General features: G+C 42.4%; 1 protein-coding gene across 2 annotated transcripts in view; it reads right to left on the bottom strand.

Moving 5' to 3' along the window:
- Positions 1–23,671, bottom strand: part of arhgap10 (Rho GTPase activating protein 10) — a 41,731-nt gene that overhangs the window by 16,963 nt on the left and 1,097 nt on the right. For both annotated transcript variants that reach the window (XM_037471132.2, XM_037471135.2), the window contains exons 2-17: positions 13,231–13,326; positions 12,836–12,897; positions 11,604–11,675; positions 11,370–11,471; positions 10,450–10,560; positions 10,177–10,281; positions 9,756–9,885; positions 9,255–9,361; positions 9,010–9,104; positions 8,181–8,262; positions 7,952–7,994; positions 7,778–7,846; positions 7,206–7,280; positions 3,822–3,906; positions 2,110–2,168; positions 609–714 (exon numbers count right to left, since the gene is read on the bottom strand). In XM_037471132.2, the coding sequence (XP_037327029.2) occupies positions 609–714; positions 2,110–2,168; positions 3,822–3,906; positions 7,206–7,280; positions 7,778–7,846; positions 7,952–7,994; positions 8,181–8,262; positions 9,010–9,104; positions 9,255–9,361; positions 9,756–9,885; positions 10,177–10,281; positions 10,450–10,560; positions 11,370–11,471; positions 11,604–11,675; positions 12,836–12,897; positions 13,231–13,326 (1,399 nt within the window). The remainder of the gene's footprint in view (positions 1–608; positions 715–2,109; positions 2,169–3,821; positions 3,907–7,205; positions 7,281–7,777; positions 7,847–7,951; positions 7,995–8,180; positions 8,263–9,009; positions 9,105–9,254; positions 9,362–9,755; positions 9,886–10,176; positions 10,282–10,449; positions 10,561–11,369; positions 11,472–11,603; positions 11,676–12,835; positions 12,898–13,230; positions 13,327–23,671) is intronic.

Below are 23,671 nucleotides of genomic sequence, written 5' to 3'. Positions count from 1 at the left end.
CGGGTTTCTATGAAATAAGATCCACCAGACTTTCACTGCCTCAGGGAAAAGGGATTATTTACTTATCTTCAATTTGCTCATATTTAGTTTATAAAAAGCTTGCTGAGGTAAAACCTTGTAATGTTAGCTAACACTATTTCTTAAATCTCTCTTCCTATCTAATCTCACAAATGGAGTGATGCACAATAGTGTTTCATAGTTATTCAGGGGTGTATATAGTGATCTCAAGAGAGGGCTAAATTTACTTCACCTCACTGGAGGGCTGAACAACAGCTTTCCAAACAAGTACCGTAAGCTCCAAAATTCCCCCTCAAAAACTTTTAGCAATTCACAAATAACTTAAGAGGAAGCAACAAAAAAGGATGTCATCAATGTCATCAAGTTTCTTAGCCATCAGTCACAGAGTAGACAAGAGAGGAGATGGAGTGACAGCATGGAAGGGGGAGTGAAGAGAGTGGGAGTGAAGGAGAGAGAGAGGGAGACAGAGAGAGAAAGCATGTGGAGTGAGAATGAGGAGACAGACAAGAAGAGAAAAAAAGAGAACTGTGAGAGAGAGAGAGAGAGAGAGACAGAGGGTGTGGAGATTGGCTGAAATACGACCAACTCACTTGGCCAGATGCTTCATGAGCAGCCCGAGGACTTTTCGATTCCTCTCCGGGAGTTTGTGGACCAGGCAGTGGACGGCTTGGATGCGGGACTCCGGACTGCCGCCCTCTGTTCAAAACGGAGGAGCAGCAAAGCGGTTGCATTAAACTACGAGGATTTCTCGGATCTCCTCAGGTGGCAAAGAGACGACACCACTGTACACCTGCAAAAGGCAATGATGGCGATACACGAGGCGCACTGTTGATCTGCCACACCAAAATAAATCAGCAGAATAATTGAAACCTCTGATATTTAAAAAGTCCTGGCAAATTGGATTCATTCTGGAAAACAGAAATGAGGAAAAAGTGGGCTTTTAAGGGCACAATGATCAGAGGCTACCACCTCGAGTCTATGGATCAGAGGAGGATACATTCTGGTTTGAAGAAGTGGTGTGAAAGTGATGCATAGTCTGAAGCCTCTTGGATTTGGCAGCAGGTAGCACTATGCTGGCGAAGGAGACGGCGTTACGTTACTGTCGCTACAGTAAAGAAAAGGGTTGTGTTAAACCCCCCCAAAGATCATCTCTTAAACATTTCCTCACACATGGGCATCTGACCGCCCACACGGGCACAGAAACACACACACGCACACACACACACACACAAAACATCATTACTATGGGAACGACAAGGATTTAAACATGGAAAAAGCTGCTTATGGATGCTGTCATCCATCAAAAAGAAAACATTCGTTGCTAATCCATTTCCCCCCCCCCCTCGTTATGAGGGCATTGCGAGCGCCTGATAAAAATTTCAACCTGATCCAATTATAGCACTTGTTGTAATAGGATTCAAGTTTGGCTTGCTTAAATAAAAACATCTACCATATAAATTATGTTGTGTGGGTGGGAAAAAAAATGTCTTTTTGCTTGTTCAAGGTCGCTCACTGGACCATTTGAGGGCATGCAAATTACAGCATATTTATAAAGCTTTCAGCTCTAACCTCAAACAGATTATTTGGCCAGTTAGAAATTAGATGAAGATGGGCAGTAGTGGGAAAACTGAAATGTCAAAAAGGTATGTGTAAGCCAGAGGTGGCTGAAAGGATTCTACAAGTCACATTTCTCGGGGGGGAAAGAAACAGGCAACGGTGTCCTTGGATTTGAGGAGTGCAAATTTCTGAAGAAGGGTAAGCAGGCATAAAAACTTACTGCAGAGCATTAAACGTGACATTTTTTAATGTGTCGAATGTCTGAAAGATTAGCTGGATCCTAATCAGCATTCAAGACACACAGACCAAAACGCTTTCAGACTATGAATCCTTTACTTAAGACGATTGGCCACTATTGCCCACTTAGAAGAATTGGTCAAATGTTTACAAAAAGGGAATAAAATGGTAATTCAACAACTGGTTTTCACTTGACTGCATATTTGCTAAACTGACATTGCTCTGAGACTGACACAACACATGTGCACACTGGCGTGGTCTGTACACAGTGACGGTGGAGGTGGAGGTCAGACTTACTTGCGAGGCAAATAAACTCTTTGTAAAGTCCATAGGTCATCAACGGCTCCGGGAGGCTTCTTCACAGAGAGAGAGAGAGAAGGGTTGGGGGGGGGAGGAGAAATGAGAGCTGAAGTGAGCGAGGGGGGGTGGGGGGGGGACAGAAATAGCCGGCACACTGTTTTATAGGGTCTGCACACAGCAATGATTAATGTGGCCGGGCCTGGGGATGGAATTAGATGGTGCACACGTTGAGATAACCAAGTTCATCTGAAGGTACTTCCACACTGCAGCTGGCCATTGGCCAAAGGTACTTAGCCTCAGAGGAAAGGAGATTGACCCCGCTCTATTCCAGCCACAAAGTAAAAGACATGTCAGGCCAATGCACGGCAGGGTTTAATATAGCATAACAATATGGACAAGCAATGTTAGCTTAAAGGTTGTTTGCCTGATTAAAACGAAGCATCTGTATCCAGAGGAGCAGAGGAGACAGATTGCGACAGAGTCTCTCGTACCGTTACACACCGAGCCAAAGCCCCTCTGAAGAGGACTCTTCATTTACACCCTGATGTTGGGATGCTTTGGAGAGATGATTGTCTAATCCAATTTTTTTTCCCTTTCTGTCTATAATGTGATTGTTTTCTGATGTTTGGTTTTTCTGCTTATTTTGCAGGGGTCTTGTTTACCGCCCTCCTCCATTCATGTCATTGTTTGTTTCGGTGGGGGGGGGGGGTGCGTTATGTAAGCTTGCGTCTTCAGGATTTTTTTTTCCTCTTCAGAATCTGGATTTTATAAAAATCTTGTTTCTGCCATTACAAGAGATCTTAAAAATGAATAAATTACAAAAGCAGATGATGGCCCTAAAACCAAATTGCTTAAAATACACGTGTATGAGCTTCTTTACTGTTTATTTACTGTGTTAAGGAATAAAAGGTCCAGTCTAAACCCAGAAAACATAAATTTTCTTCCATTTTAATAAGCAAAGCAAACTTAATTTGTTGCTCGCTGAACATGTTTACAAAAGAAAAAAAAAAGGTTTGGCATTTAAAATGAAAACTGCCTCAGCTTCTTGCAACCAAACTACATTTTAAGCTTTGAACTTTGGGCCTTCTGTCTGTCAACCAAGAAGGAGTCGGTGAATGTGGAACAGGCATACAGTAAGCAATGTGACCTTGCAAGAAGTTAATTATGGAGCAGCACTTTGCATAATTAACTGGTTTTATAGGAAATGACGGAAACGAGACTGGATTGAACGTTTGAAGTGAACAGAGCTTCTATCGTATTCATCAAAAGACGTTCCTTTAACCACTGGGGTTTCCTTAGGTCAGACACGCTGAAGTCTGTCACGTCACAGTCTCTGATTCAATTCATTAATAGAATTTTACAAATCACATTACTACATTAAATGAACAGGATAAACAATAATGAGAATGTAGAACGCTGTGAGTGACAGGAAGAGTTAAAGTGAACACAACACAGGTGAAATGATTAGCAAATAAAAACCATATAAACTATGCTTACTGGGTGGATTTTAGGTCACTTTGCCGTTTTGTTCATGAAATGCCATAAAATGCTTAACATGTGACGTTTCGAAACGGTCAAAGATTTATTGTTTTATTCAAGCAAAGTCCAAAAGATTGTTCGGTTTACAATCACGTGACAGAGAATGAGCAGAAAAAAGGGAATATTTGAGAATGTGTCCGAGTGCGCCGTTAATCCCTGCTGCTCCTTACCTCAGATAGAGCTTCAGTGTACTCGTTACGGTCTTCACGTCCCAGTCCTCGCTGGTAGACAGGTCCACTTCATTGCTCTCCTCATCTGAATCAAACACAAATCACCAAACAGCTGACCGTTATTTTCCACATACAGCAGCCAAGCGCTCGCATTTTGTGGGCGAACTAGAATGTCAAAATACGTAATTTAAATATGTAACTAGCAATAAGTCATGAAAGGATAAAAGCAGTGCTGCTAGCCTGGAGGGGTTGAGTCTAGTCCAGCCTCAGTGGGTATGGGAGGAGGTTACAGCTTCAGTAGAGGGCCGCTGGTTCTTTACTCATTACAAGTTTAATTAATCCCTCACTGCGTCGCTGGCTCCACAGGGACACCAGCGTTGTGTTTTGCTGAAAATTCGAGGTGGCACGTTATCACGGACATCCGACGAGGATGTGGAAGTGTGACGTGTTGGGAGTCCGTAACGGGTACTGCAGAGGGCTCAGGTCGCCTCGCGGATTTAAGCCTCGTAGGTGGTCTGCGTTACATGGCATTTAACCGTTTTTTATTATTTCATCCAAGCACCGCAGCCAGGAGGACTGTGCGTTTCTCCGCCTGCTTCGTCCAATATCAACTTCTGAGAGCAAATGTTTTTGGAGAGTGTTTGTAGCCAAAGCTGCGCCTCTGCAAGTGTGTGTATGTGTTGAGTTTAACGAGGTCTGCACAGGCTCTGTAGTCTGCTTTAGTCCAAGCGGGCTTGGACCCGGTTAGGTCAAGGACACAAAAAAAATAAAAAGATGGTTGGAGAAGCATTGACTTTGACACCACTGAGCACAAAGCAGCGGCAACGTTGCAATTCTTGTTATTTTATCTCAATTAAGCCTTTCGGGACACAACTGTACTGTTTGGGGACTGTAGCATAGCAACTAAAGCTAGAATTGCAGCTCCCCTGGCATCCTTGGATGCAGAAAAAAATGTTTTTGCTGTACACATCCATGACGCAGGTCTGTTAAACAGGAAACCCGGACCCTCTTGCTTTTACAAAAAGGGAAAGGCGGAATGAAAAACTGTTCAAATTAATGTGAAATGAAGTGCAATAAGACCTTGTAAAATACCATGCATTAGATCCTAATCCAAATAAACGATGGGGTGCAGACACACGGTCATCATTGAAAGCAACACATGGATGTGTGCAGTGTACTTGAGTGGGGAAAAAAAAAAGATGGTTTCATCCAACAAAATATTCTGCCTCTCTCTGTATTTGTTGACGTTCGGCATTTCATAAACTCAATTTTCGCTGCAGTCAAACAAAATGTCTCCTTCTGGCACTCTTATCTTTATTAATGGGGTGGGGGAGAAGCAAACTAGCAGCTCCAAGAAGTACATTTTTTTAAGGGTGATCATTTCATAAAATATGACAGGCATTCAACTCTTTTGGAACTTTTTTTCCATGGGTCTGAGGTCCTATCTACAACATCCACTACTCTCATAGAGCGGAGAGAAAAGTCTGGGTGAGCCGGCAAACAGAGAAGGGATATTTAGGTCGTTGGATTCGAGCAAAAGAGAAGTCAAACTGGTTTGTAATTAAGATTTTTTTTTTTATTCCCCAACTGCTGATCAAAGGGGCTCAACATGCAGACATCACTAAATGCACCATAGGGCGCGGATTCTATAAATGAGTTAACATCTTTTATATTTTTGGCTGTAGGGCAAAACAATTGGCAAGTACAATTGGACAGTATGGAGATTGCACTTTTCTCTCCCTTGCTCCTTTTATTTCTTCTTTATGGAACCGTTTTATTGTTTTTTTAAAAAAAGGTAAAAGCAATTAAGTGAAACACCATACAAGTCCGTAGGAACCATCTAAAAAAAGGTGTGCCACATTATTGCGTCTCTTTCCTCGTTTTAGCTCCTCCTCCGTGTGGCCACTCAGTCTGTTTGATCATAACCCGATTTTCCTTCTGTCCTGTTGTGGCCGTCGGGACTCTCCGGGTGGACACCCCTGGCCTAGAAGGTCCAGGCTGACTCAGACTGAACTTAAATCAGAGAGGCGAGACTACTAGCCATTGTGTGAGTGTGTCTGTTCCTTCGTCAATAATCGAATGAACCGTGTTAAGTCATCAAGAGCCATTTCATGATTTAGCATTGAACTAAAAAAAACATTTCAGCAGTTGGGCAGATTTGTGTAATAAACCAATGAAGGGTGGCATTAGTATTCCTTTCCGCCTGAAATGTAAAATGTATTGAACAGATCTTTGGAAAATTCCTTGAATTTGCCCCACTCTGCAATTATATCCACAGAACCAAAACGTGCAACTACGAAGCAACAAAAAGCAAAATCCCAACTAAACAAGGGCCAGGTCTTCTACCTGTTTTATAGTTGCTCGATATTCAAAAGGGGCAGCTCTCTTTGTTTGTGCCTTGATGTGATGGAAGCCTCGTTTTCTAGTACTCTGTCCTCTCCGATTGGACCGTGGCCATGTCAGTGGGTGAGAGATGAAAAGGAGGAGGAGTGGGATGATACAAAGAATTTCTTAAGGGTTTAAAGCTGGCTTCACCCACTCACTGTGAACTGCAGAAACGTTTTTGTGTGTGGTGGAACTACCTCTGTCCTTAAGTTTTCTAGTCAGCTTAATGGAAATTGCTTATTCCATGAAGTCGATCAGCTGACCAACATTTACAGACATTGAAGCTAGCAATGTCTGTATTTTTCCCCCATTGGCAACGATATGGTGAATGTCCAGAGCCTGCAGACTATATCCAGGTTTTATAGAAACTTCTTGCAATGCAGCAGCAGAGTGTTAATGGAGGCCACAGGATAAGTCGGCAGGTTGGAAGTTTTCAGAGAGGAAGCAGAGCCATGACAAGGCTGCCGGTTGCCCGAGTTTGTTGTTATTCTGAACACAGAGCTGAAAGCCAGCTTGTGTCTGCCGGAGACTGCAGGAAACCAGAGAGGAGAAGGGGAGCCACGACTGAAAGGGATTCAAGACCAGTGCGCGGCACGAAGGAATGACGACTGGTGATTGAGAGTGCATGAGAGGGTCGGTGTCAGTGGTGCGTTAATGAAGCACAAGCCAAAAAACTGCAGGGACGCGGCTGGGAGGGGCCCTCACTAGTTGTCTGGGGGATATACACAACTGAAATGAAGTGAGCGAAAGATTCGAGAGACATGCTTCTGATAAGCTGAGTCACGGGCTGATTGTAGGTCACTATCTTTTTAATATCGTCCCGACAGACACATCCATTACGTCAGCACATCCTGCTGACTGGGGGCGCCCTAATATTACAGAGATAGTGCAGTGCAGTAGCATATAAATTAATATTTTAACTTTGGTTTGGTTCTGACCAGCAAATCTCTAAGCAAAATATATTTGAAGACCAGAAAGAAAATAATAGAATTTACTTACCAATCATTAATGAGAGAAGCTTCTGGACCTTGGAGCTCACCCCAACAACTCTGTACAGGCCTTGGTCATTAATACCTGAAAGCAATCAGGAAACTTTACTACTGCTCTTAATGTTGTAAGCTGCTTTACAGGGAAAAGAACACTGAAAGCACACAATAAATTAAACGACAAAAACAAGAATAGAAACTTACACATATACAAACACAGAACAACAACAACACTGTCATTAGAAACCATACATCAAATAAATGAATACATTACTGCAATTTAACAGAGTTGGTAGATAAAGATGAACCATCGCAGAAATAAATGTTGATGGGGGAATAGAGCAAAATGAAAATTAAATAAATAAGAACGTTGGTGCTGCAAAATGAAACGCATTATTCATATACTATTCCTTCAGTACATACTGCCTGCAGTAGCTTTCAGTCGGACTTTGGTTTCAATATTGGAGCAAGTCTGCCCCCTTGTGTAGAGATGACTATAGTGCCCCTGTGTTACTATTTACCAAATTTCATGTTAAAATTCCCCAAATAAATGACCTTGTCCGTCTTTACATACGCAAGGCTCACCTCTGGTCTCTATAGCGCTGATGGAATTCTTCATAAAACTCAAACCGACATCATTCAGCTGAGCATCAACTGCAGAGAAGGAAATAAATCATAACAGGGGGTCATGCATTGTGCTCATGAAAGTTTATGGTATTCTTTTATAGATACAAAGTCTCCAACAGCAAGAATGCTTACTGCCTCTTTCTTTAGAATAAGTCCTCGCGAGATAGGGTCCAGACTAGAGGAAAAAGAAGAAAAAAAAGCTTTTTAAAAATATACTTGGACACAGTTAAGTGCAGGTATGTGGCAGTACAGCACATAAACAGGAAAAGTTTCCTAAAAAACATGGCAGACAGCATACAGTGGGGCTACATGACTCAAGTGTGAGCAGTCGAACACAACATGGTGCAGGCGGCTGACTCACAGCCTCCTTCCCATCCATGGCCTGCATCCAGAACTTGTAGTCATCCGATGACATAGCCTGTACTGTCAGCACCGTGCCAGGCCTGAAAGAGAGCCACACCACATCAGCTTTAGAGGTACAGACAGTAAGGACAGTTCCTTAAGCAGCAAATGAGGAAAAAAAAACTTTAACACAAAAAAAAGCACTCTCTATTGGGGAAACTTGCCCTTGGTTTGGTAATAACTACAAATATGAGACCTATTAGTTCTCCATGCGGATACATTGAACCTTCCGTCATGTGGGACCAGATAGATATCAAGTTACTCATCCCCATCAGCTGAATGTGTAGGGACTCAAATTACCATGTTAAATCTGAGCTATTGCACTTCTATTAATACTACAGAAAAAGTTCAGTTGAGTGACAAAATGAGATATCTATAACACCAGGGCCAGCAGGGTGCGACAAATTGTCCTAATTAAGTTTGTGAGGATTGCCACCCCCCCGACACAAACTCTGCTGCCCTGCCCTCAGCAAACACACAGAGCAGCAAGTTAACCTAGTTGTGTAGAGCTATGGTCTTTAGCAAAGCTGTTAATGTGGAACGTCACAGTGGATAATTGATGCGTGTGTATACATATATATCTACACAGTACCACAGTTGAATGTTTGGACACACACTTTCTCATTGAATGGAATGAGAAAATGTGTCCAAACCATTGACTGGTACTGTACATAAACAATTAATAATAATTCATCCAGAAGCAGTAAGAATAGTTGGGAACCGTGTCACTTTTGGCATTAAGTAGCATCATTAATAAATCACACATCATTCCAGGTGTTAGGACCTACCGATCCGTAATGTCAAGTTCTAAGCAGAACCTCCTGTCCAACACGTCTGGCGTTTTGCGCAGACAGGATTTGAGCGTGACGGATTCTGTCTCACCCTGAAAAAGAGAGAAAGTGCTTACTGTACGGACCAAAACAAATCACAACAGATAGGAGGTCATTCCAAAGGGTGAGAGATGACCTAGTGCACAAAGTTGTTCGGATTTCAGAAATCTGGCGAGGCATCAATGTGTCGCAGGACTACTCACTATCTTGCCACCGGATTTGTGGTCGAAGGTCACCATGTGCAGAATCTTCTGCTTTGTGACAAACGTGCTGTAGCGCTTGACCCAACTTGAGCCGAAGGGAGGCGGCCCTGGAGAAACAAGCGTGTGACACAGACATTCAACGCGGTTTGCATAGTGACCATCCGTCCATACACAGCAGTATCGGGGAAGACATCCAGAGTGATAATGTGTGACAGCAAGTAGACACTTCAAATAAAAAATAATTACAACTGGTTCACTTTGTCTGTATGTCAGCATTTTGTATTAAGAGCATCATCATGTAAAAATGGATTAGAACGGCCTTTTTATCCCCAAAAAATTACACTTACTAATAAGTAATACCATTACTTCAACAAGAGTTGAAAAAAAGGAAGCACAAACTCCCCTTTCTGGTCATGACATTGGAGTATGTTTATGTGTGTGTTATGAATGCGTGTAATATGACACCCCAAAATAAAACAATATTTGAGATAAATATCTTACGTTTTTCTTGTACATAGAGGTAACCTTCACAACTGATGGGGCTGGTCTGTCTGTATTCTTGAGGGGCCTCCCTTATCCTCTTCATTAGATCGTACACCTCTGATCGCGCGCCCTCAAAACGACTCCTTGTCTGGTGGGAGGGGGAGGGAGAGGGGGAGGGATAAACACAGGCTCCAGGAAGTCACTTCCTGATGCTCAGTGATTAGGTAGCGAGACCTTCCTAACAAGAGGTCACAACAACTCAAAACTCGAGGGCTGTCGTTGGAAACGCCTTTATCGCCATGACAAGAGTTTTATAGAAATCACCAACATTTATTGCCAAAGTATGTTGGACATACAAGGAATATGACATTTGTGTATTGCTGTCATGCTTAGAATCATCCTTCAGCAAACACAAAAAGAAAACTCGAATCTTTCTTACATTCTGAATATTGATCTGCAGTGCTTTTTTATAATGGTCAAAGTCCTTGGCGAGCTCAAAGCCCTGGTGATAGAAGGTGAAGACCGTCTGAAAGAACGCCAGCATCTAAAACATATCACAACACAGGCACAAACAGACAAGAGAAGGTTGATCTGAACAGCCAGCGAGTGAAAGAGAAACACAACCGCTCTTTGCGTCAAATCCTACATTGCCCACGTGCTGTTGCTGATGTGAAACATCAGTGCTGACATGCCGCCAGGTTGTGTCACTCACCGGCTCCACGCACTCAAACTTCTTTCTCTCCTGGATCTCCTGCAGTTTGCACACATAGGTCAGTGACTCCTCCTGAAAGTGCAGCTTCATGTTTTCCACCTGGATGTCTGCCTGCGGGGGTTGGAGCGGGAGGGGCGACACACACACATCAAGATTAAAGAGACGGACAGTTTGGGAAAATGTATGCTGCCCCAAATATTTGTCTCAGGCGGCTGTATGATCTGCACAACGTACCACACCCTCTATTTGAGGGAAGCTTCACGCACAATACAACTAGAAGGGTGAAGTAAAGCCCCAGCAGAGTGAAGGGGGATTTGTTTTATTCTTGCTGTGAGGCAACACAAACCACACGTGTGTGTGTGTGTGTGTGTATGTATGTATATATATCCCCCGGTTTATTTATTCCAAGTCTAATAGAAACCATTGTTGGTAACACAAGCGCAACAAAGAACAGAACAGCCTGCAGGCATCACGTTGACATTTTTTACTGCCCTCCCTGGTTAGTGAATACGATTCCGCCTTAAATGGCTACATGGCAAAGACAATGGCCGAAACATTGTTTAGCAAGCGGTCGTTAACTCTGCAGTTTAAAAGGTCCATACTGGTGTACGGCAGCGGGGATTGTTTCCCAAACTACAGCCCCCAGTTGTGACTTTGGTATCGCGGCACAAGTGAGCACACATTCACTTTCCCCCGACCAGCCAGGAAAAACTGCTGCCATAAGGCTTGTTAGTGGAAACTCGCACGGTCCAACAGGCTTTGCAGCGAGACTCTTACCCCGCGGCGCCGAAGGAAAAAGGGGAAACAGGGATTCTCAAACTACACAAAATAACCGTTTTCCATTCCTTTTGCTGCCATTATGAATCGCTATATTCTGCTTGCAATAGATCTGCTGGGTGAGATCAGGCAGGGATTAATACCTCTTGAAGCTGGGGCTCTTTCTTCTTCGCCGACATATTCAGAAGCTTCTCCAGAGAGCTGTAGTACTTTTCTGTTTCTTTCTCATACTTCTTTCTCTCCGCCTTATGAAAGAATATAAGAACAAAATGAATATGCTATTAACTTCTTTTTTTAACATTGGGGTGCACCAAACATAAAGACATATGAACTAAAAGCGTCTACATATTTTGTGAAGAGAAAACGTCATATATTACCCTTACTGTACCAAGCTGGTCCTTCCTGAACTTCTCGAGGGGTTTCATTAATGTTTCTGTGATGTTTCTCATCTAGACACAAACCACAACAGAGCCTTCATTATTTCATGTCAAATAACAGCACATTCCAGTGTTGAGTGTTTGCAGACGCCATTGAAAGTTGGCTAGCAATAAATCACATGCAATGACATAACTATCATTCTGAAAGTATCTCTGTCTTCCTGTATCCTGTAATGTATTTCTTTCATTCCCCCAGTGCTTCTGAGGGACATGTCTGTGCCTGCGTGCTCGGCCTACTTCTCCTTACTATGATGTCATGCGACTTTGATGAGCAGTGCTGTGCTGAGCAGTCGTTGCGCTAAAACAGTCATCTCAATCAGCTACTGATGATGGGCCCACTCCCTAACCTCAGACACTACAGACAGACATAACAGAGCGGCTTTTTATAGAAACCCAACGTCTTAGTCCAAAGAAGTGCTATGTTTTGGATTTTTATTTTACTTTTAAAATGTATTTTTCAAAACTGGCCATCCAACTCCAGCCTAAACCCATAGTCAATAAAGGAGATGAATTCCATAACCAATCTACAGAGGTCACAATAAATCACAGGACCCAAAGGTTCACCATCGGTGATACCAGTATGGCGCGTAGTGTGGCACTTTTGACACTTCAGGGTAGCAGGTTATAACCCACCACCATAATTAATATCAGATAAACTCTGATAGTTTGTGATCTATAAATGAGCAACGCTGCCTGATGCAAAAACTACTTTTATGGTGGTGTGTCGTAAAGGTCTGTAAGCCTATGTGGATCTGTCTTGGTATTTAAAGCTTGGCTGCGAAAAGTGGATCCCGTTCTCTCATCGGTGCCCCTCCCAGGCAAGTGGCGTGATACTGACAATAAGACAAGCACAACTGTTGGAAAACTATCGATACACATCCACCTACAAGAGAACTGGTTTGCCTGCTGGCAAAGCAAGCCAGTAGGGGTTGTGCTGCACATTGGAGAGAGTGAGATTATGAGGGCCTGTCTGAATCTCTGGCAGATGACCGAGTCAGACATTAATAGATGCAAGTACCAAATAAGGGCAGTAATAGGTGAAGGCTGGTTGGAAATGCACACAGCGCAGGCATACAAAGTTAAACAATACAGGTTTAGTACACCACTGCATGCACCCGCACACAGAGGTATTTGCCCTTGCGTTCAAGCAGGTTCTGACTGGCTGTTCTCACCATCAGCTCTCTTTGGTCTTCGAGGTTTTTGAGAAATGAGGAGAACTCTTGCAAAGAGTCATCTGAAAAAAAGAAAATGCACACGCGCACACACACACACACACACACACACACACACGGTTTAAGATACTGTGTAATTAATTAATGCTGTTTCTACCACAGGTACACACAAAAAAAATGCTGCTAGAGAAAAAAACATTAACATTTAAAAAAGTGCTGTTGTCACCAAGTCTCCTTGTCACCAAGTATCCAAGTCTCCTTGGTGACAACAAGACCAGTGGTTACTTTCCATCATGTGACAAGAAAACCCTCCGATTTTTACAGCCTATGAAGCTAATTTGCGGTTTGTGATTAAGGCAATACAAAACTAATTGAAGTGACAAACCCACACTTACCGATGCATTTCTCATCATCAGTCTTTGCATCGCCGATGTACTCAAACTGAAACTCTCCCAGGCACTGGGCAAACTTTCTCTGTGCCATCCCAAGCTCTGAAAGAAAACATGAAAAAGACAACAGAAGCTGAGCATTTATGAAGAGGCAGAACACTCAATATTATTAAACTGTATTTTGTCAAAGTCTAAAAGCTTTACCGTCCGGCGTTGGTGACGAGTTTATAAAAAAAGCTAACACAGCCACAGTAAAGATGAAGAGTTTGTTTAATGAGTGACACAGTTAACCCCTTGGCAAACATCCTATTTGTCTGCAGTCTGCCACATCCTGTTGTACATCGGGCCCTGGTGTACCAGTGGCCTCAGGTAACCCAAGAGAGTAAACGATGTTTAATCATCTGTGTGCCAGCTGTAGCGCACACAAATGAAAAGAGGAAACAGCTTGACGACATCAATGTATTAGCCAGATGCTGGATAGCCTCAGAAGTTCAGAACTGTTGTTCAAAATAGGTTAAACAGCATTCATCATATTATTTTTTTTATAGCTGTCGGAATGAATAATAATATTTAGCATTTCAAAAGTAACAGAAATAAAACATAATGTCAGCCGTTGTCTTTGGCTGTCCTTAAGTTAAAAAAAACAACATTAAATTAGCAACATGTTTTGGCTTTTACTGAAGAAAAGCATTCTTATTTGTTTTATACCACACTATCCTTCATATTGCCACTGCATTGTGTAATTTGATGTTTCTAAATGAACACTGCTACCAGCCATAATACCCTACAACAACAGCATCAATCCTCCAATAATCAAAAGGAACACAAAGCAATATAGCAAATACATCTCTCATGAAAGCCCCTTATGCGGATACATGCAACGTGGATGTTTTTAGAAAACTAAATAGGTCTAAGTCTACAGGAAAGGAAATCAATTTACATCATTGTAATGTTTATCTATTGACAGAACCGGATGAAGGCCTCAGGCGAGCCCTTAGACGGCTGACTGGCGCCTGAAAAGTACATGTAAACCCTGCACAAATGCTCCTAATGCTGTGTTAAAAGACGTGTAGGGTTTCCGTCTCCACTGCACCCATTGCACACCAGTAAACACTGCGAACTAAATCTATTTCAAAACCGTGAGGCGATTCCCAGCGGAAGCATGACAGAATGCAGGGTGAGGGGTATTTTAAGCCCGGAGCAGTGAGCGCGGTCCTGGGGAGCAGTGTCATTGTATTGGGCCGATAGCCAGGACTCTGCAGGGGACAATCAGCTCACAACCAGCACCATCGAGAAGAGCTCCGACTTCGCTGAGCATCGGTTTCTGCTACATAAGCACACAGCAGCTTGTTTGATTAGGGAGCTGCGACTAACCGAGTCATTTCAGCAACTACTCCAAAAGACAACACTGTTCTTATGGGCTGGGAGTTTTGTTCTATTGTTGCAGTTGACAAAATCCTTGAAACGTGTATTAATACATTGTTTGGTCCACCAACTGGATTTAAATAGGGGAGGTTGGTCAGCATGTCACTTTGAAACAATATTTGACAGAAATGCAGAGGCCCTTAACTAATAAGGTAGTTTTTTGTAGTATAGCTAATAAGTCAATTTTTAATCATAACAATAATTATTATTTTTATAATGTCGGTGTAATTCATATCCCTGTCTCTCCTGCTGCTGACACACTGAGTGGTGTGTGTGGATGTGCGCTATGCATTTAATCTACAAAGCCTGAACATGTGAGAGGTGTTGGACAATGTCTGCCTTGGGCTTGCACAAAGGGCAAAGCTTCTGCCGCAATGATTTATTTCAAACAGCTCGAAATCCTCCTTCTCAAATCTCTACGATGGCAAAGCACACAAACATTGACGAGCAAACCACTGTGGTTGATTCAATGGGCAATATGTGTAAATCAGCAAAGTGCAGGAAGCTAAGGGACACAAACCTGCCAATGGGACGGCCTGGGTTTTACAGTTTTTTTTTTTACAGGTCTTAATATAGCACTATAGAATGTACCTTCTTTCCATCTGGTGAGGTTATTTTTTCTGTTTGCTAACAAATTAAAAGTCATAGCAGTGGTCTGTTTCTGGCCAACATGGTTCTGCTACAGAGGTGACCTCCAGCTGGTGTAAACACAACCTGACGAACTGCTATGTCGGAGTATCTAAGGGCGGGTTGCGGGCGTTGTTTTCCAAATTAAAAAAGGTATGGCATTATGGTCATTATTTTTAGAGCAAACACTTGCTGTATGAAAGTTTTTCTTTAAAGTGACTGAAAAAATCTGGATGGAATCACACGGACACAGACAGTGTGCAAGTCCATAAAAGGTATTCGGTCACTCGTGTAGGCAACGGTCCCTAATTAGCAGCACATGGGGTGATTGACTGTAGACAAAACAAACCATCCTATATCAGTAGGCCTATCAGAGTCCAGTAAGCAGGATGGAGACTTTTTTATAAATAAATAAATAAATAAATAGACTTGACTTACTTTGAATTGGTTCTAACATCTCATGCCTCTACTGAATTTAAATTGGTAGGCTTTTTGATGGATGGATGGCTCAAGGCCTCTTCTATTAACTTATCGCGAACCACATTGGTCATACAATCTAGCTAAAAGAAAAACTGAAAGCATCCCCATCTACGCAAACACTGCTGAATGCTAGAGCTCCTTTTGGCACGTTTGGCCCAACGGTATTCTGGGTCTTAGGCAAGTTATACTACCAGTTTCCTTAAAGCCTTAACTAAACAATTTTATGAAACCATTGGAAAAAATGTCTTCATGCATTGTGAGGGGGGTTCCTTGAAGTGAGGATCCCACAAAGAGTTATGGACAGCGCCACGGAGCCTTTTAGCGTCTCTGAGCACATCATTTGTTCTGGTTAACTTCAAATGCAATCGTCTGCGTTGTTTCACTGTGTGTTCCAGTCACAGCTGGGACACATAGTGGAAAATTTAGAGGTTAAATGAACAGTTTGTTGTAGCTCAAAACAGCTAAAAGAGCGGCTGCATGTTGGACAGTTGTTGGGTGGCCAGAAACACACCTCCAAATAAGTAACAGTGTTGTGGAGTGGTTGTTTGATGTGTAATTAGACAACCGCTGCCATTTCCCACCCCTATACCACATGTTAGTGACATCATTTGGAGAATTCTAACTTTTTCTTTAATATCCGTCGGTTGCTGCTCTAATTATTCTTATATGCAGGCTTGAAACTAAGAGTGACCAGGTTTCTGCAGTCTGTGTCTCTGCTTTGCTTTGAAGCAGTCTGCCGGAGGAATGTGGGGAAGAGGAGTGCATCGTCATTTAAATCCCTGCTTTAATTGAAGAGGAGTTTTAGAGGCTGTGAATGGTTTTATCTTGTTCTCGGGTTTTTGGTTCTGCTTCTGATTAGCGTTGTTTGCTATATTTATTTTTACATAGAAGAAGCTTCAACTACAAAATATGTTATAACTAAAAAGTCTGCTGTTGTCGTCGTCAGGAAGCAGTAGTAGTACTAGTAGTGTTTATGTTTTGTAATAGGTTACACATTATTAAACTGAGCATAAAAACATTATCCACATTATTATAACATTATCATTAGGGTTGGGTATCGTTTGAATTTGAGCGATTCCGATTCCGATTCCGATTTCGATTCCTGGTTTCGATTCCGGTTCCCAGCGATTCTCGATTCCGATTCTTTTAAGAGACAGGGTCAAAGAAAGTTTAAGTTTAAGATATTTTAAATGAGCTAGCTAACCAAGGGTCTTTCTGAAGGAAATAGTCTGACCTTCTCCAATGTTAATTCTATGAACTTTTTATTAACTTTACTATGAATTTCTAACAGGGCTGTTTTCAACTACAATATAAATATCAAACTATGAACTTGAATATTGTATAAACATTATAAATAACAGGGGTACACTTTCCTCCAGAGAGCTTTATTTTTGAAACCTCACAAAAACACATTTACTCGTGAGTGTATGATACTGCAGGTACTTAAACGTTACCTTGCTCCCACTGATGGACGAACCCTTGGAATCAGAGGAAGAGGCAGCGCGTCAAACACGGGGCACACGGAGGGGGGGGGGGCGCGCGCAACTCTCCCAACCCCAAATCAGGGACACTCGCTGACGGGGGGCTGCTGGCGGTCGACGCGGGGAGGGCTAGTTCAATCTTTTTTTTTCTTTGCAGCGCCAGTCTCACTGGTCACTTTAACAGAGGACCGCTCCGCTCACGCCACCCGGCACCCGCGCGCGCACTGGTCCGATGCGTCACAAATTCACAACAACCGGGAGTTTTTTGCCGAGTTTTCGGTTTGTTTCGAGAAGTGTAACCACACTTTGAAACGCCGACGCACGCTATACATGTTCGATCGCGCTGTTACGCCAACACGCCGGTGGACGCTTCTTCGTTGGTGTTCAGCGGTTTCTATTTCCGGTCGGCGCCGGCGGACTGAGAATCGAATTTTAAACTTTTGAACGATACCGGGTAAATCGCAAAGCTAGTTCCGATTCCAATCGATTCTCGATTCTCGATACCCAACCCTAATTATCATCATCCTTTCTCATCTTCTTCTTGTCAGATGGGGAATCAGTTGTTATGGAATCATAGTCGGTTCACTGCAGCACTCAAATGATCAAAAACACACATGCATGTAGAGTGGAAAGTTCAGCTACTCCCCAAGATAGTAAAAACATGTTTTGGCAACAATACACTGAACCTTGGCACACCTTAACACAGCCTCAACACATTTTAGTATGTCCAATGTAAGGTCAGTATCCAGACACAATACATTTATTCATTTCTGGTTTAATTGAATGAGCTACAGGTACATTCAAAATAAATTTGGGTTTTCTTCCATTATACTATTTAACAAAAGAAAGAATATTAGAGTACCGAAATTGAGCAAATACAGCATCAAGGCTCAGGTTGCTGTGGACAATTAGTGTGTACTCAAAGAAAAGTGATGTCAAGAGATAGATCTGCAAGCTCTTTATTAGAGCCATATGAGAGCGTGGTGCACAGCTGACACCCATCCACAATCTGATTACACAGGCTGCGTGCATGTTCAATTCCATGCTGGGTGGACAGTTATGAGAATATATGAGGCCAGGCTGTGTCGACTTTGTTACATAAAACCCAAAGAATGAATGTTATCCGGTTACATGGAGCTCCAGAGTTAATCAACGGCAGGCAACATTCATTGTCTCGGTGTAGCGTCAATTGAAGTTAAAACAGAATTGATCAGAAGGATAGAATCAGTGTGCAGAGGTTTACATTACTTTACAGATAGAAATGATAGTTCTTTCCCCAGGGAAGCAGCGATCACAAGTTAGAAATACCACACACACAAGTCCAAGGCTACTCCTGATTTTTGCCTTTTAAAGAAAGGCATTTCAGAGCAAACCTGGGAACTGTTAAACTTGGCTAGTTTCTCCACAAAAAGCCAGAGAGCTCAGACTGCTGGATTCAGTGTGTGACTCATACAGACCCCACCTTACATATATCTGATATTACAGGCCAGATGTTCTGTCATAGGAAAAACATAAGGAAAAAAAACTACTTGTGTGACATAAACATCGGTGCCTCTGTTCAGAGGAGGCGGGAAGAAAAATAAAAATGACACAATGGGGAGGGCTCCAGTTACTAGCGCGCGCACACACACACACACACACACACACACACACCTTTCCTGTTTTTAAACAATTTTTCTTAAATGACATATTCGGCATAATTTTGCTAAGACTACTTTCACTTAAATCTATCAATGACTTATAAAAAGGTACAGTACATCCTGGACAGGGTGCAGGACTGACACATTAGATATACCTTGTACAGCCCAGGGTTTTAGTAACCTAAACAAACAGACCAAGAAGGGCTGAGAGACAGAATTATAACCAACAATAGACTAGTGAGGGTCACAAATGCAAACCCAAGGGAATCCCCAAATGGATCCAACAGATACACATTCCCATATAAAAAAAGATTAAAAACCGCAAGCGTAAAGCAGTAGTTTTTTTAACTGTGAATCCTCCTGAGGGGAATTCTGCTGTTTAATGTGCACACGCCCAGGGTGCTGTGAGATTGAGCTTTACATGTAATCTAAAAAATGTTGTTCTCTTCCAGCATCATCGTAATGTTTCCTTAAATAGTCACGCTGCAAAAAAGTCACATGAAACATGTTTGAGCATGAAATTGTTATTTCAACATAACAGAAGTTTGTGGTAATTATCCAGAATAATTCAAGTGACTGAACTCATTTTCCACTTAATGTATCTTAAAGCAGGACATTTAAAATTGCATTTTGGGAGTTTCTTCCAAAAACAAACCAGAACGAGTCAAAGTTCAGCTGGTGAAGATGTCCACAGTGTATTCATTGACCGCCTGTTGCACTGATGTTTGTTATGATTTCTACAAACTCATCAGATGTGGCACTTGGGTCAGAGGTCGCCTGGTCCAGGCCCTCAAACAGCGGCTGGCGTTTACGCACTGTTCCTTTCCACTGTCCTTCCTGTTCCACTCTCCCATCTTTTCCAGTCCGAATCCCGGCTCCAACCTTTGCCCCCAACGAGGCTTGGACACCCTTCCCCTGCCGGCCTCGCCCTCCCCCCAGATCCCTGCCCGCACGCATTATTTCATTTCATGACTTCATGATCCTGCTAAACACGTCTGTGAGGTGATGCCACGCCATGTTGTATTCCGCCAATAACGACCAATCGGGCGAATGAACAGACACATCTGTTAGCATGTATTCATGAAGTTGTAATGACGGAAGTGCTTCAAATAGTTTAATGCTTTCTATGCACCTAAAAAGGAGCCCCAAAAGCAGCGCTGTGCCTTGAAGGATTCTTCTCCTTTTTTTTTATTTTAATAGTAGGTTCTGTTCCCTCTGGAGTGAGAGATAAAAAAGCCGTCCTCCCACATCGCTTCACTTCGTCTTGTGCTAATGCGATTTTAATGAAAGATTGTGATGTGGCTCTTTGGCAGAATCAGTAATGTGATTACAGAAAAAGAGAGAGAGCAGCAAGCCAAAGCGCACCACGGCAGGCTGCTCTCAAGACTGTCTGCCAAAGAAAAAGAAAAAGGACTTTCACATGGCTCGGTTGGTGGAACAGAAAAAAAAGAAATGTAAACCATTTTTTTTTTTTAACCAGTAAAATGGTCAGTTCAACGGAGGAAGACCAGCTGTGGAAATGACTATGATTGACCTTATTGCAACTGTCAAACTTTTGACCGTTTTCCGATGATTGAAGCCAGAACAGGATCATTCAAACACTATCAGACTAGTAGATATATCTAATGAAGTAGAGTAAATTCAGAAATGAAGAGCTCAAAATTCAAAACTCAATCGGTGAGAGAGGAGGGGTGGGGTGGGGTGGGGTGGGTGGGGGGGGGGGGTAAGAGGGTACAGACAAGACACAGTTCCTGTGTAGGAAACCCTGTGAAACAGAAGCACATCTGCATGTTGCTCCTCTAGTGGGCACTTCCATGTCATGGCTCTCTGGCTCCAGGGCCCCGCTATAGGGTTTCCTCTCTGCACCAAGGTCTTTCCGTAGTGGAACATCCTTCCAGTCACTGACAGGTTCAGAAGGGAATGGGATGTGCGAGAGCAACAACTGTCTCCGACGGGCCAAACAGCGGATCATTCCGAGGTCAAAACATACAGTTGTAAAGGCATTAGATGAAATAACAACGCTCTAATCCAACGCACTCACTATAAAGTTTGAGGCTAGACTAAATCTGTCAGTGTTTCAGACCGCTATATATAAGGCCTGCGGAGCGTTACATCGAGATGTGTGACCATTGTATACAGAGACGATTACATCACCTGGCTTCCCCAAATCAACTATACTTATCAAAAACAACTATTGCAGCTTCAAAGCTGCGAACCACGAACGAAACCACAAAGTGTGTGATCTCTATGAAGAGGAGAACCAAACACAGGGTGACAGTCTGCTGGGACATTTGCGTTCACCCACTAGAACGCCTCCTTCTTGTTCTACCTTCAGAGTTTTTACGGATCGGAACAAAGTGAACTTTTATACTCTTTGTTGTTGTGATGGACGATTTGCATCATCATTGGTTCCGAAGCGGGAATCTTTACTGTGGTGTAATTTGTCAATAAAATTGGGACAAGAGAAAAGCGGGAGGCGAGCACAGGAGAGTGTAAATTAACAATACTGTTTCTTTAATTAAGATATTTATCTAAACTACTGTGAACTTTATTCACTGTGCTTACCAGAAATGTATGAATACAAACTTCAATCCAAGGCCATTCCACATTATGTTAAATCATAGGGCTGAAGATCCTTCAATGGAAGGCAGTCCTTGAATTGTGATCAAAATCACAATTGGAAATTGTTCCTCACATGATGGAAGTCTTTTTTTCATTTGTCCTGGGTACTGGAAACTAACAATTTGGTTCTTTAATCAAATATTTGGTCACAGGTTACAAAGGCAAAAACTTTTCTATATGAAAATAGTTATGAATTTACAAAAAAGAGGAAACATTCACATTTAAGATGCTGGATCAAGAACAGATTATATTTTGGTTGTTTGACTTCATGTATCAGCTTTACGTCCAAATGTTATCATTAAAACACATAAAGTTCATATCTACTGAGGACTTTTGCTTTAGCAGATGCATAATGTTGAATTTTCCCTACTACTATTATTTGAGTAAACACCTCATGATTATGGTTATCAAAGAATGTCAAAAACAGTCATTTGCCATAAGAAGGGAGAAGGAACAGGACGTCTCGGCAGGCTGAGCATGAGGGCTGCACTAATGTCGGTACAAAAGAGCACGAGCATCAGTTCCTTCCTGAATTTTCTACTGACTTTGCAGTACTCCCAGTGGGAGTTTACTACCAGGGTTCCTCAATTCTTGTCATATACCAATAAGCAAGAAGCTGCCACCGACCAAATAAGGGTTAACAGCGTTGTTGTGAAATGATGTGACACACGTCACATGTTGGACACAATTAAAGCAGACATAAAATAAAGTGACACATGGTTTAGGCAGCGTCATTTAGGGCATGAAATACAACACATGATCTGCCCTCCCGAAACGGGATGCTGCGTGTCAGTTTACACCTTCAGGGCATCAAGACCTACTCATCGGAGAGCAACGCGTTCACCATGGCGCCCTGACGAGATCTCGCATGGTAGTTTTAGGTGGCTGCCAAAACTTCAGGCCGAAGAAAAGTAGCATTTAACCGCCCGGCTATATTTCAAAGGCTAATTAAATCACAAGTAGAATGGAAGAAGACAAAGCTAGGAGGCTAGTATTTACTGTGTTCTTTCTTCTAGTTTACAAATGGAAGAACGTACTTGGCGACGGTTTGATCACCAAGTTTAAAAACAACTCACCTCCTGAGAGTTTTACACAGGTGTATAGCTCTAAAGTGGAATGAAGTTGCAGTTTTGGGGCAATATTTAACATCAGTCAAGCGAACAGCTATAGTAACCTGCAACTATGCAAATAACAGCTTGGAACAACAGTAATGTACAGTACAAGAGGACAGTGTGTAGAAGAGCTACAGCAACTGCATTTATGTCATCAAGAGACACTGAATCGATCGAAGAGGGGACTGAGACAGGCTTCTCCCATGACATGCATATGCCCCGTGTCAACAGTGTAGATGTCCAATGCACGCACACACACACACACAAATACACACCAGGACCCTCAATACCACTCCTACATTGTATGAATACCACAACACACCTAAACATAGCAGCTCATCGGGCGAACACCAGCCTGACCTTTTGACCCAGTGTTAAGTGAAACTCATGGAGCACCTGCTGATTTGCAATGTTCATAAAGGATTGAAAGTGACTTGAGAAACCAGCCAAATTCTCAGAGCTGTTGTAATCATCGCAGTGTAAAACCCAATACATTTCGGGTGTGCTGGAGTTGTGCATACATTAAACTCCTAAAAAGAGTAACTTTAAATGAAAAGATGTTTAACTACCATTTAGCAGTGAAAAGGTAAAACACAATCTTGGTTAGCAATAACAGGATATGATTATATCCTCATGACATAATATATTTAGTAATAGTACATAGAGTAGGGACTTCCAGCATAAGGGGGAAAAAAAAGTCTCAAAAGGCCTCTCGTTATCGCAAACTTTAAAGTCCGAACGACAAATTTGCAGCCCTGATGTGGGCCACAGGCCGAAGGCTCGTTATGCCAAAAGTGTTGCTAAAGTAATAACCTCTTTAACATTGCATTTTCCTATTATGGCACAGTAAGTCTATGTAGTCTGGAGATTTTAGGGTAGGAGGACACGCTGTCAGCACCAAGCAATGCTGATGGAACACGCCTGAAGGCTATCCGTCGACACACCAAGGCAATTATATAATTAAGGGAAAAGAGCACTCCCACGACTGAAATAATTTGACATGTTTTTTTTTTTGTTTTTTTTACTATTTCAAATGAATGCCAACCCGAGCGATTGAATA

The sequence above is a fragment of the Pungitius pungitius genome, chromosome 9 (assembly GCF_949316345.1).
Source record: "Pungitius pungitius chromosome 9, fPunPun2.1, whole genome shotgun sequence".
In the NCBI taxonomy this organism is placed as follows: domain Eukaryota; kingdom Metazoa; phylum Chordata; class Actinopteri; order Perciformes; family Gasterosteidae; genus Pungitius; species Pungitius pungitius.
Note: the sequence above shows the minus strand (reverse complement) of the source record. Positions and strands in the feature narration are given on the sequence as shown.